The sequence below is a fragment of the Pseudoliparis swirei genome, chromosome 8 (genome assembly GCF_029220125.1).
Source record: "Pseudoliparis swirei isolate HS2019 ecotype Mariana Trench chromosome 8, NWPU_hadal_v1, whole genome shotgun sequence".
Classification (NCBI taxonomy): domain Eukaryota; kingdom Metazoa; phylum Chordata; class Actinopteri; order Perciformes; family Liparidae; genus Pseudoliparis; species Pseudoliparis swirei.
Genome location: NC_079395.1, coordinates 4,883,034 through 4,896,790, shown reverse-complemented (window position 1 = coordinate 4,896,790; position 13,757 = coordinate 4,883,034). Strand labels below are relative to the sequence as shown.

Genomic DNA, 13,757 nt, shown 5'->3' with positions numbered 1-13,757 from the left:
GGTAAGGGTAACTCGACACTCCTGCAGAGCCGCTGTCGAAATTCAGAAAACGTGACTCTGGCAAAACAATGAATGCTGGGGAACACGGCGCTCCTAAAATATAATAATCACCGCATGAATCATTTCCAGACGCGTATCTTTCAGTGCGGCTAAAAGTCAGACTGGAGCCTTTTTGGATTAGCCAGGCTAGTCCTGCTAACTGCTTGGTTAGCCAGCCGGCAACTTGTCTTGTTGTCTGTATTTATTAATTATTGTATCGTGTATATCTCGAGGGAAACAGATGTCGGTTCCTTCAGCGCGTTTCTCTTTTTCATGTAACAGTCACCGACTCGGTAATGTAAATAAACCAGTGTGCTGATGGGTCGGCAGCTGTAGCTACCTGCCCGAAGCTAATCCAGGAGGTTGTGCACTTTGTTTACTGTCAGAAAGTGACAAAATAATTATTTTATATTTTAGGAAAACACGCCAGTTTGCATTTGTGCGGAGAGTTTGATGTTTTATGTGACTGGAGCCAGCAGCTGGTTAGCTTAACTTAGCGTAAAGATGCTAAATGACATGTTGGCGTCTAAAGAGAGGTGGGGGGGGGGGGGTTTATGTGCTTAAAAACCGCGGATTAAACAAATAAAGTACATATACTGTTTCTAGTGAGTCAACTTTAAAGAGTAGGTAAGCAGGTTTTGTTCCCCCTCTGGAGAGATTAAGTTGGTTGTTTTCAGTCTCTGGCGCGCTAATTAAGCTAACTGGCTGCTCGCCTTAGCTACAGCCTCTCTTCTTTCATCGAGAAAGCGAATAAGCATATTTCCCAAAATGTAGTATGTAGGCTATTCCTGTCGTATGATTGAGGTAAAAATAAAAGTTAGCGTGGCCCAGTCATCACAATAATGACAATTAGACCCATGCTGTAAAGACCGGATGTTTTGTACAACTGGAGCCAGCAGCTGGTTAGCTTAGGTTAGCGTAAAGATGCTAAATGACATGTTGGGGTTTAAAGAGAGGTGGGGGGAGTTTATGTGCTTAAAAACCGCGGATTAAACAAATAAAGTACATACTGTTTCTAGTGAGTCAACTTTAAAGAGTGGGTAAGCAGGTTTTGTTCCCCCTGGAGAGATTAAGTTGGTCGTTTTCAGTCTCTGGCGCGCTAATTAAGCTAACTTGCTGCTCGCCTTAGCTACAGCCTCTCTTCTTTCATCGAGAAAGCGAATCAGCATATTTCCCAAAATGGTGTACGTATTCACGTCATTCTATTTTGGTAAAATGTACGTTTAAGCATCGGAGGCTCATGCAACTCCTACAATATTTGGCGGTTTGTTTCCTGAATCAAAGTTAGCGTGGCCCACTCATCAAAATGGCCACGATAATGACAATTAGACCCATGCTGTAAAGACGGGATTTTATCTTTCAGCAAGCTTTCTCAAAATAGGTCCCACCTGAGGAGTTAAGAGGAAGCAGCGGGGTGCGTCAATCTCAGCCTCGGCAATATGAAACCCACTCAAATCCTTTCAACGAGACATGTCAACATGGAGCTTGTGATTCTCTCTTCCCCGCCTGCTGTTCTTTTTGCTTCTTCGTTTTTTTTTTCTTCTTCTTTCGTAAGTTGAGAAACGTTCAGGAGATGAATTGGGGAAAGAAAAGGGCATGACGGCGATGAATACAAAGGGAGGCTTTGGGATTGGGAAGCGGCTTCGCTGGATTGACGGAGGCCGTCAGAAGAAGGAGGGAAGAGATACGACTCAGAGTGCTTCCTCTCACCGCAAATGGACTCCCATGTTGCCCGTTTCTATTTTAGAATACTTCTATCGGAATCAAGAGTGTCTGATAGCAGTCGTCTGGGAAAGGCGGGAGTAACCCCGGGGTTTGTGGTCTTGTCTGACAGTCTTCAGAGACAATTCCCAGCAAGGTGGACTCCAGCGGGGACTAAAGTGTCATGGGAAACGGTGCCATATGTCCAACTAGATTTGTCAGTGTTTCACCGCATTTTCTCGAAGGGTCGAAATGAAATTCGAGCCGTGTTCTCGGGTTGTTGTCTGTATTTGAAAGGCAGGTGTTATTTTTTTTTGCGAATCCCAAATCTCCCTTCTCATCTCCCACCTCGGCCCCGCGAGCCTCTCACTTGTGATGGGCGGTCACGTACCGCATTTGCGAACGAGTAAACACATTTCGCGCAGCGACCCTCGAGGCCTCGCGAAGTTACGAGACGTGGGAACGGACGTTTTTGAGAGTCGTCTTTGTGCCGCTCAAGCTGAATTAGTCCTTGTGTTTAGTCGTTCCGTTAAGTGGCATATGGATGGACAGTGAAGTGCACTTATTTTTCTATTTAACACTTAAAATGTTTTTTTTTTTTTAAGATAATTTTATTCCTTGGCCAACAATCAAAAAGTTCCACTGAACCGATTAAAAAAACTGCAGTAAAGAACAAAAGAGATGGAAAGAAGAGGAGAAACTGGGATGATGCTTTGTTCCCTAATATTAATAATTCAATTTTTTTTTCTTCTTCTCCCTTATCCTACTTTATGAATTACCATTGAAAATCTCCACCGGAGCAAAACATGCTGTAAAACCACTCCGGATATTGGATTACGGAGGCATCCCCCGCTGTTGGGGGGGGGGGGGGGGAGCTTGACTCTAGGATCTGCGCTTTCTTCCAAAGATGTTGGCTACCAGTAACATGGGGTATAAAACAACATAAAAAAGACAAACAAACTTGAAGTGCTCCTGCTGCGACCGCGGAGGGGGCCCTCTTATTTGACTAAAGGCTACACCCTCCTTTATGCTGCAGAGAAAGCGTCTCCGTCAAACCCGAGCCCAGAACAATGGGGGCCAGCCACGGGGAAACGGGGGCCATTTGCATGCAGCTGTTTGCCGTTTCCAGGACCACAAAGGCCAATCAAAGGAACCTTAATGGAGGATGACAAGCGTCAACCGACGCCTTTGCTTTCTGTCTGTGCCAGCCCTCGCCACTCTGTCTACCCTCCAAAAAAAAAAAACGGGCCGCATTTTCTTTTTTTTTCCTTCTTCTGGACTGATCAAACAATCCTCCAGCTCTCTCTCTCTCTCTCTCTCTCTCTCTCCCTCTGAAGTCCCGAGGCGGTAGGACTTTGCAGGGTTGAAGGTTAATCGTGACCGCGAACGCACGGAGCGCGGCGCAGATGGACCTCCACATGTGTGTTACGGTCCGGCGCTCACAAGTTCGCCAAAATGGCAATATCTCGACGGCAAAAATTCGCCATTATCTTTTCGCTTCATCTCCAGCCACCGAGCGGTTACTCTGTGGATGGTTCCAGATGCACCCATCTGAGAGCCACGGCACCACTTCCAATTTCGAGGGTGTTGATAGAAAACAAAATATGTATTGTGAGGGAAGGGGGGGGGGGGGGGTTGTCGCCGGTGAATTATCAGCTGTCGGCTGGAGTAGAAGAAGAGAAGCTCCTAGAATGCAGCGTATTGTGAAGCAGTCCTTGGCCCTTTGCTTTTGCTCTCCTGAGCTCAATAGACGGCTTAGCAGGCAGCTCGGGGGAGGGGGGGGAGAGGGGAGGGGGATCTGAAAAGCTACTTTCCTCCCAGTCACTGCCTGACCAGAATGCTTGATAAGGCGACGTGTCAACAAGGCCGGGAACGGGGGATCACCGGCAATTATGGCGAAGTCAAAGGGGCCGCCGTGGCACTCCGACTAAGTGGTCATATAAAAGCATTATTCAATTCCCCCTGACTGATTGCGCAATTCGACGTTGATCTAAGGGACAGACACGGAGAGAGTTGGCCTTCTTCCTCCTGAGTCCTTTTTTGGGGGGGGTATTTTTTTTTTTAAACGCACGAGCGAGGATCGTGTAATGGATTTCTTCCTGCAGTTTTCTTGACACCGTGTTCCCCCCCCCCCCCCCCCCGAAGCCGGTGCCCTTTTGTCGCAGTCCTCAACTGCTGCAGAGTTGAGCAGTCAAACAAAGCAGAGAATGAGAGATGAGAAAGCTTTTCATACCTCCCAAAGACGTTGACATTTGTGCACACAAACAAATCCGCGTCTCTTTCCGGGGAGGGTAAGAAAAAAAACAGTCTCCCCAAAAAACTTGTTTAAGACGAAGGAAATCAACACGGAAGACGACTTTCATCCAGAAACCTTTGTTGTCTCAGGGATTCTTCTTTCTCTCCGAGCTTCAAATCCTTAAGAGCTTAAGCAACATTCAGTGAAGTCGACCCAAAAATATTCAGCTCTCGTTCTGCAATCTCCTTTATATGTATTTTTTACACAGATTTGTCATCGCTCGCTCGATTACAAGTCGCGAAGACGGTCTTCAATGAGACCGAGAGCGGGCGATTTGTTGTCTGGGCGCCGCGGTCCGGTCCAGACACGCCCCCTTTTTTGGATGCAGCGCCATCCCGAACACGGAGATCCAATCAATCGCCCCGGCCTCCGCTGACAGCAGCCGGCCATTACGCCGACGCCGGGCCTGATGGATGGCCAGAGCCGGCCAGACGGCCAGAGAAAAGAGAGGAAGTTCACTCGGGCAGATGGCGTGCGCGGGCACGCGCGTGCGTCCGTGACGAGGGTGTCTTGGCCGAACGGCGCTCCCTCTTTCCGTTTTTTTTTAAACCCCGTGAAATGCATTCTTTCTGTCCGCCGCCGGCCCGTCTGTGGCTGCCGCGATAAAACCCCGTCACTCCTCCCGTGAGGAATGGCAGGCGGGGGCGATCATTAGTCCTCGCCAGTAAAAAAAAAACCCGGCGACTTCGCTCTCGTGTTTTTTTTCCCTCCTCATCTTTATCATCCGCCATCCCAGCCGGCCTTTTCTGAGCGGTTTTGGGGTAATCGTCGTGGTTATTGGAATAGATCGAGTGACCCGACGGCCCTTCCGCTTACGGGTTCGACTACACTGACGTCTGCTAATGAGGTGATAAACAGGCGAGCTAAGCAAAATCTACTGGCCATTAGACGGATCATGGCGCTATAATGAAACGTCGAGTGGCCGAAAGCCAGAGAATCTATACCATTAGGTTCACATTCGGTTATAGCGAGACCACGACTGGCGCACGCAGACCTCTCTCCTCATGCGGGACGACTCCGACGTTATATTCTCAACGACGTCTCACGGATGTGTGTTTGCCAAACCGACACACACACACAATATCATTATTAAGTGAGCCCGGGTCGGGGTGCGTGTGTGTGTGTGTGTGGGGTGTTCAAGGCAGGAATTTCAAGCCGGATCCACTTCAACTCTGAGCAGTTCAAACAATGCTAATTGCGTCAGGCCCTGGCTGTCAGAGGTGTGAGGATAATTAGAGCGGGGGGGGGGGGGGGGGGGTGCAGAGTGAACCCGAGGTGGTGAGTGTGAGTACACGACGGCGCTCGGGAGCCAATGGGAGCGTAGCGCAAGGCAACGGGCCGACAGGAGGGCTAATTAGGAGCGAGCTGTGCGGAAAATACAAAATACGGATTTTTTTTTTTTTAGTTTAACCCTATTTTAAATAAAGAGGAATAATCTATTCCTTTTGCAGCTTGCTGAAAAGGCGGAGGGGGCATATTTGAGTTCAATGTTCCCGGAAGTAGAGCCATCTGGCTGCGCTTCCATCTCGCTCTGTTCCGCGTATAGATTTTTCTTTTTTCCTCCCGTGTGGACTCCAGACTCTTCGATCCCCGACACTGTATCATAGATTGTATTACGCTCCATTCTGCCGGAATTCTGCCATTTTTCTCCCCTCTCTATCCGTCTTTGCAGAGCGAGTCACGCAAACTAAATAAATGAGGAGGGGGCGGGGCAGAGAGAGGGGGGAGGGGGGGGGGAGGTGCTCGCCCGGCCCCCAAAGCAAACTCTGGTCGGCCCGGATAGGATTGGCTTCGCGGCGGAGCTTCTCTCCGCAGCCTTTTGTGTTTGCTCAGGAATTTATGAGGTTACCATTGGTCTCCAATAACTTAAGATGTGATGTCTTAGCCAACATCCCGGGACCGCAGAGAGATGGAGAGATGAATTGTTTCGTCTTTCTCTCATTCCTGTATCGCGTGTAATGGCCCCGACTGTTTAAATGTTTAAAACCGTGGTAAACATTGGACCGCTGTTGCCTATTTATTTTTGCGCCAGGGGATTTTTTTCCCTTCTTTTTACTTCCCGCCGCGCCATGTGTGGTCCGACTGAAAGCCAGGATCAGGATCCTCGTCCCCCATTAATTTTATCCTTCGCCTAAAGTTTCGTCCTTTGTCTCTGTCTCCCCCCCCCCCTCCCCACCACCAGAGTTCAGCCGGGCGGCCCTGCCTTTCGGCCTGGTCCGGAGGGAGCTCTCCTGCGAAGGATACGCCATTGATCTCCGCTGCCCGGGCAGTGATGTCATCATGATCGAGACGTCCAACTACGGCCGGACCGACGACAAGATCTGCGACGCCGACCCGTTCCAGATGGAGAACGTCAACTGCTATCTGCCCGACGCCTACAAGATCATATCGCAAAGGTAAAACCGCTGGGGAGCGGAGGGAGGGAGGCGTCTTATTACACAAACAATAACCGAGAGGACCTCTCTCTCTCTCTCTCTCTCTCTCACGTTCTCTTTCTTTCTGCGCCTCGCATTTTCTGCACTCAAAAGGAGAAAAAAAGCGTTTAAATTATCACCGCCGCCTTCATACAGGACAATTAATCAACATCTCGCACCTTTTTTAAAAAATTCAATGAAAGTGTCTTTATCCCCTCTTTGAGATGTATGTAGGTGGCGTTTCTCAAAAATCATAAAAACCGGGGGCGCGGATTAATTCTCCACATGCGAGCGGCGCTCCTTCACACCAGCTGTGGCGGCGGCGCCGCTGCTTTTGAGTCGTAATCGGCGGCGCTCGGCGAGACGGGAGAGTCACACACACACACACACACACACACACACACACGCCGAACAGCCTCTTAACTCCCCCGATGTGGGACGTCAGGCTTGCTTTGTTCAAACACTTGTAGCGCGTTGAAGTGGCTGCGCCTCAGGTGGTGAGCGGTGCCCGGCATCGCCGTGCCTTTTATCCCCGCTACCCTCTCGCAGGATGCTGCTTCGCTGTCAAAACGACACTTCAGCTCACCCCGAGAGGTGTGTGTGTGTGTGTGTGTGTTTTAAAGGCCACCGGATGAACGATTCATAAATGGTAACCAGCACAGCTCTGCCCTTACCTGGCCCCCCCCTTAGGCCGAGCATCATCGCCCACCATCTCACTCCTCTGGGGTTATTTTTTTCTCACTCCTGTATTTACCCTCCGTGATGAAGCGGGGAGGGAATGGAGCGAGTGCTGCCGTCTCGCTCGGTCTTCACGTCTGATACCGCAGTTTATTTTATACAGCCCAATATCACAAATTTAGACTTTTCCTCAGAGGGCTTTACAATCTGTACACATACGACATCCCTGACCTTTGACCTCTCGCATCGGATCAGGAAAAACTACCAAGGAATAGAAGAAAAAAACCTTTCACGGGGGGAAAAAAAAGGGAAGAAAATGTTCAGGAGAGCAACAGAGGAGGATCTCTCTCCAGCATGGAGAGAAGCAACAGATGTCACGTGTACTGTAACACACACCTGACGGTGGCCACGCCCCCTTTTGGCTCTGAGAAGACTCGGCACCACAAGCCCTCAGACAGAATTATTCTCACGGTTCGGATCAGATAAAAACGGGCCATCCTGACCGCAATTAAGGATGATGCAACAACCAAGGGAGGCCGCGCTTTGGGAGACTTTAATCAGTCCCAGCAAACCAAAAATAACACAAATGTCGGAGGAGGATTAACAAACGGCAAGAGCGCCGCAAACAAACAAACACGTCAAACTAGATGGAGGTGATAGGAACAGAGGGACGTCTGCAGAGCGGGAGGAAAAAAAGGAATCGAACTAAAAGCAGCTCGACGTGAATCTAACAGCTTTATTAGCTTCGCATTGAAAATGTGGAAGGTAATGTTTTGATCGCCGTGTATTTTTTTTATTAATTTATTTATTTGTTACATTGATGTTGTGCAGCATGTACAGCGATGTTGGGAGGTTCCTGGCCAACACAGAGCTGTTGAAGGTGATAGTCAGGTCGTGGGTGGGGAGCCTTTCCTGGAAGGAATAGTAGCTCAGTCTTGTCAGGGTTGATCTTCAGGTGGTGAGCAGACATCCACTGAGAGATGTCAGTCAGACAGGCAGAGAGGTTGGAAAAGATAGAGAAGAGTTTTTTGGGGTTAGAGAAGGAAGACTGAATTTTGGTCAGGTTGTATGCGTGTTATTCGCATAAGTAAAAAAGTATTAAACCGAATCGCATGAAATTTGGTGGGATGATTGGTTATTATCCGGGGACCATTTGATTAGATTTTGGGATCGATCGGGTCAAAGGTCAAGGTCATAAAAAGGTCAAAATCTTCTTTTTACCATAGCGCGGTCAATTTTTATCCAATTGGCATGCAACTAATGCCAACATGTTCATAATGCAATGCCCAATCTTGTGATGTGCGAAGGTATGCGCTCTATAGAGTGCCCATTCTAGTTTTAATTCGTTTTACATCCACGTCGATGCAAAGTGTCCGGAGGAGAAATGTACAAAGGGAGCGATGGAAACTGTTGTTCCTGGTGCTGTTTAATATTCAGGAGACGGCTCCATTGGAGATGGACGGTTGATGGATGGCGCATTTGACCGACCGCGTTCCCGCCACCTGTCCGGTTTCCCGCTAGCGTAGCTTCAACTATTCACACGCGAGAGGATAATCTAAATAAAGCTGCTTGGCCGACGTTCCTCGTCCTCATTCCCACAACAGAATAAATGTTTCCTCTGGTCAGAGGTGCAGCTCTTAGAGAGAAAGCAAACACTTTGCTGCGCTCGCCGCCGCACAGATCACGCGGCAGCAATTTCATCGGCAGGTTTTAAAACCAGAGTGAAATCTCACCCGGAAGGAAATTAACAGCTGCGATCTTTCAGCCATTGTTCTTTTCGGGGGGGGGGGGGGGGGGGTTCGGCTCTCCCGAAGAAATAAAAGCTCTTTAAAAGCGACGGTGCGTTTCCCCATGAGGCGGTGGAGGCCGAAACGGAGCGAAAAAGAGAGTAAATATCGGACTGTTCATCAGGCCGGAACAAGACTACAAAATGAACGTTATTGTTGAATCATATTATTAAGAAAAGGTCCTTGTTCCAAACTCATGTGCCATATTAATTTTGTAAGTGTCATATTCACAGTCCCCCCCATGTCGCAAAAAAAAAAAAAAAAAAAGATAACAAAGCAACAGAGATAAGCCCCGCCCCCAATAGTCGGGCTAGTTGTCAGTTCTGTTTTTGAATAAAGAGTTGGAAATTTATGTTTTTCATCGATTAATTGAAAAAAATAATCCACAGATTAATCGCTAATTAAAATAACCGTTAGTTTCAGCCCTAATCACGAGTATTAACAATGAAGAAGCTAGAAGCTGAATGGCTGCTTTCGAGGTCCATATTATTATATGCATTTTATTATTGATACAGCAACCTGTAAGCAGCGTGGTAATATTATAGCCAGCGGGTGTGGAGTAAATAACATTACATATGTGAATTTAATCACAATAATACACAAAAATGCATTATATTAAATGAGCTCACGCTCTCAGTTGTTAGTTGAATCTTAAATAACACAAGCGCAGCTCTCACAGTCTAGGATAGTAAATACGGTTTCTCCCCGTCGGAGCGGGTGTCAGTCCGACTTATGAATTAAATCGATCATCTGCGGATGTATTTGAAGGGACTCTGTGATGCTCTGACAGCTCGCCGCAGCCAGAAAAGTGAATCTCTTTAAGTGCAGCTGGCACCGTAGCCGGTGATGCTCGAGCCGATGCTATTTGTTAACTTCATAATGGACTTTACGCCTTTTTATTCACATATACAGGACTGTCTCAGAAAATTAGAATATTGTGATAAAGTTCTTTATTTTCTGTAATGCAATTAAAAAAACAAAAATGTCATGCATTCTGGATTCATTACAAATCAACTGAAATATTGCAAGCCTTTTATTCTTTTAATATTGCTGATTATGGCTTACAGCTTAAGAAAACTCTAAAATCCTATCTCATAAAATTTTAATATTTCCTCAGACCAAGTAAAAAAAAGATTTATAACAGCAAAACAAAATCAAACATTTGAAAATGTGTTTCCAGGTGTTTCGAGTTAATTAGACGATTCAAGTGATTTGTTTAATACCCTACTAGTATACTTTTTCATGATATTCTAATATTTAAGGATATTTGAGTTTTCTTAAGCTGTAAGCCATAATCAGCAATATTAAAAGAATAAAAGGCTTGCAATATTTCAGTTGATTTGTAATGAATCCAGAATGCATGACATTTTTGTTTTTTTAATTGCATTACAGAAAATAAAGAACTTTATCACAATATTCTAATTTTCTGAGACAGTCCTGTATATATTTATATATATAAATATTCTAAATATATTTATTTAATATTTATATTTACTATTATTTATATTTAATATATATATATAAATATCCTATATATATTTATATTTACTATATTTATATTTAATAGATATATTATATATATATATATTATGTACTGTATATATATATAATGTGTATATATATAATATATATATTTATTATGTATATATATATAATGTATATACAGTATATATAATATATATAATATTTAATAATATTTTGGTACCGCCGAAAAGTGCCGAGTCGGGTCTTTGTGCGCTTGTTCTGTTGCGCAATCCCGGTATTTCGCAGCGACAGAAAGACAGCCTCTTAAATAACCAATGCTATCTTTGAAAGTCGTGTCCAGTGTTGAAATGTACATGTCCCGACTTGCATGACATGCCGCTGACCTTCTGAGATATTAATCTCAGGCCTTTGCAAATTGTTGAATGTCTATTCTTGGTGCCAATTTCGTCTTGTTTGCATCCGTTACCGCCGACTTTATTATCCTCAATCCCTCGGCATCAAAAGAACTTGATTGAAGTGGAGCCAATTCCACCCCCTATACAGTATTTACACTCCTTCTCCCTCTACACTTGAACATCTTTAGCACCCACAAACATCTGCAAACACACACACACACACACACACTAACTTCATCAGACTTTCAACTCCCCATTTCCATTGTTTCATTCTCGAATCTCTTTAAAAATAAAGAAATAAAGACATCCCCGTCTTGTTTTGTTGCACGCAGACAGAGGAGCGACCATTCCAGTCCACCTGCATGTCAGCGCCACCTGTCCTGTGTGTTTTAATGACCGTCTTCCCCTTTCAATAGCGCTACGAAGACGCGGTTAAAAGGAAAAATGCCTTTGCAAAAATCCCCTCACACGCCTTTTAGCTGCTCCTCTTCCCACCTCTCTTATTCATTAACACACATTCATTTACATTCATGTACACTTCCTTAATGCCCTTCATTCCTCTCTCTGTTTGCCAAGGTGTAAAGCTAGAAATGCATATGTGACAGCCCTGGGCCCGGGATTTCTTCGGTTCCTTTGTGGCCCCGCCCCCTGTGTTATTTAAATGTATTGCTGTGTGTGTGTGTGTGTGTGTGGGGTAGTCATGATGAAATCTCTGGTCAATCTTTTTTCTCTCTAGGTGCAACAACCGTACGCAGTGTGTGGTTGTCACTGGCTCTGATGTCTTTCCCGACCCATGCCCTGGCACCTACAAGTACTTAGAGGTCCAGTATGAGTGTGTTCCCTATAGTAAGTATCGCCACCCAAAATCTCACACTGAACTCTTGTTGTGTGCTTTCTTTTTTCAAAGTGTCTGTAGACTAGCCAGATGTTTGCTTTACAGATGGTACTTCGCGGTCGTTTAGGGATGACGCATGGAGCGTCGAGGTGGTTTTTAAAGGGCCAGCGCACCCAGATTACAAATGCAATATCAAATTAATTAATATTTTCTCATTTTCCTCCAGTGGAATCCAGCCATGCAGGTGGTTCGGGGTTTGATTTGTGCTGTTTTTGTTGTTGTTGTTGTTGTTGTAATATCCGTCTTCAGGTTCAGGTTGAGATAGCTGCTTCCTTTTGGGGGGGGGGGGGGGGGATCTGGTTCCCGGTTGGCAAAATACCCAGATTGGTCAGGCTCAAAGGCTAAACATCCCCTCATTGGACCCTTATTGTTGTTTATGTAAATTAATGTTAATCCCGTAATGGCTTCAATGAAACGGCTGCTTGTATGTCTGGGTAATATGCTCGCCGCGAGCCAGCGCCTCAACTCACTCGGCCAAAGAATGTTTATGAGGGAGAGAAATCCTCCCCGTTTGTCTTTGTAGTTCAACAACTTCCTTAAAAAAAAAAAAAAAAGGTGTTATATCTTTATTTAAAAAGGTATTATTTACAGATAAAAGATAAATGTCACCATCTGACGCACTGTACCAGATTGTAGCTACAGCTGATTTGCATCTGTAGTCCCTCGACTAACATATATCAACGTTCTAAGCCCCGCCTCCAGTGTTAAGAGCAAGCCGCTCTTGCTCGAGTGATTCACAAGTTTGGTTTCATGCAGATGTTGAAAACTCAACCGTAGAAATGATCTAATAATATCGAGGATACTAGATTGTGATTCAATGCAGCGTCGTCGAACTCTGAGCTCACGACAACGGAACACGACATTCAAAACCACATATTTGTGTTCCCGTTGCCCTGGATACTGCACAGAAAACTTTTGATTGGAGCACCTTTCTACTTAAAATGAATAGAAATACTCCCTACAAACCAAATTCCATTCACCTGCTTTTTTTTGGAGGCAAATATTTCCAAACTGGCGAAATAAAAGCGAAACTATCTGCATTAGTTAGGGGGGGGGGGAAGCCGGGTGAACCGAGGCTTGAAATGTCTTCAATAACAGTGTTACGATTTGATTTCTGGGATGATAAATGGGGTTGATTACACAGAAATGGCTACATTATGGGTCTCGCATTAGCACATTACATTCACTGATGCGGAATCCGGTGGAAACAAACCATAAAGAAACAGTAGAAGTGGAAAAAAAAGAAAGAAAACTCTTAAAGTTGAACCAGATTCCCGCCGTCGGTCACGGATCGGCGTCGGTGTTTCGGAGCGAACATGATGTGATTAAATGTGCCGTCGAGTTGGCTGAATCCAGCCCGGCTCGAACCTCCCGTCTGCAGTATCTGATTTGAGTTAATCTACCTTAAACGGGTGTTTCAGAGGAGTTTATAAGTGAAGCTCGAGGCTTCATCCCTGCCTGTGAAAGTACTTAGTATTTAAATTGATGAATTGTAAACATCTTAAGAAATATTCACCCTTTTTTTTTTCTTCTTCTACTTCTTCTTCTTCTCTTCCTTCAAACAGACTTCCCTTTCACCTCCTTTCTCGTGCTCTCTCTCTCCCCAGCTAACCTTTGTGCTCTCTCTTTTTTTTTTACTTCTAAACTTTCACATATTGTCCCTAGCCACCCCCCCCCCCCCCGCCCAGAGAAACTCCACACGAGGCTCATCAGTCACATGTGCCGTCGCCTCTCGCGGCGTGCGGCGTTAGCGCCGCGGCGTGTGTTACGTGTGTGGGCGAGTCGAATTCTTTGATTTGTGTTTATAAAAGTTTGACCAGAATTCCCCCCCCCCCGTCCCCCCGTCGACACATCGCCAAAAATAACGTCTGTGATGTTTCTCTAAGAATGCCATCCATCTAAATATGACCGGGAGTTTTTTTTAAACATTTTAAAAAAAAATCTTTCTCCTTCTTCCCCGCCACTTAGGAGGCATGTTTCTTTTGATGGGGATTTATTCTGCTTTTGCATCGGCCAATAGCACGATTTAGTTTGGCAGTTACAGGCGGCGGCAACAGGTTTTAATGC

At 45.7% G+C, this 13,757-nt stretch overlaps 1 protein-coding gene across 13 annotated transcripts in view; it reads left to right on the top strand.

The window, feature by feature from the left end:
* LOC130198302 (adhesion G protein-coupled receptor L2-like) overlaps positions 1 to 13,757 on the top strand; it is a 151,808-nt gene that overhangs the window by 86,693 nt on the left and 51,358 nt on the right. For all 13 annotated transcript variants that reach the window (XM_056421440.1, XM_056421439.1, XM_056421429.1 and 10 more), the window contains exons 3-4: positions 6,219 to 6,432; positions 11,532 to 11,641. In XM_056421440.1, coding sequence (XP_056277415.1) covers positions 6,219 to 6,432; positions 11,532 to 11,641 — 324 coding nt within the window. The remainder of the gene's footprint in view (positions 1 to 6,218; positions 6,433 to 11,531; positions 11,642 to 13,757) is intronic.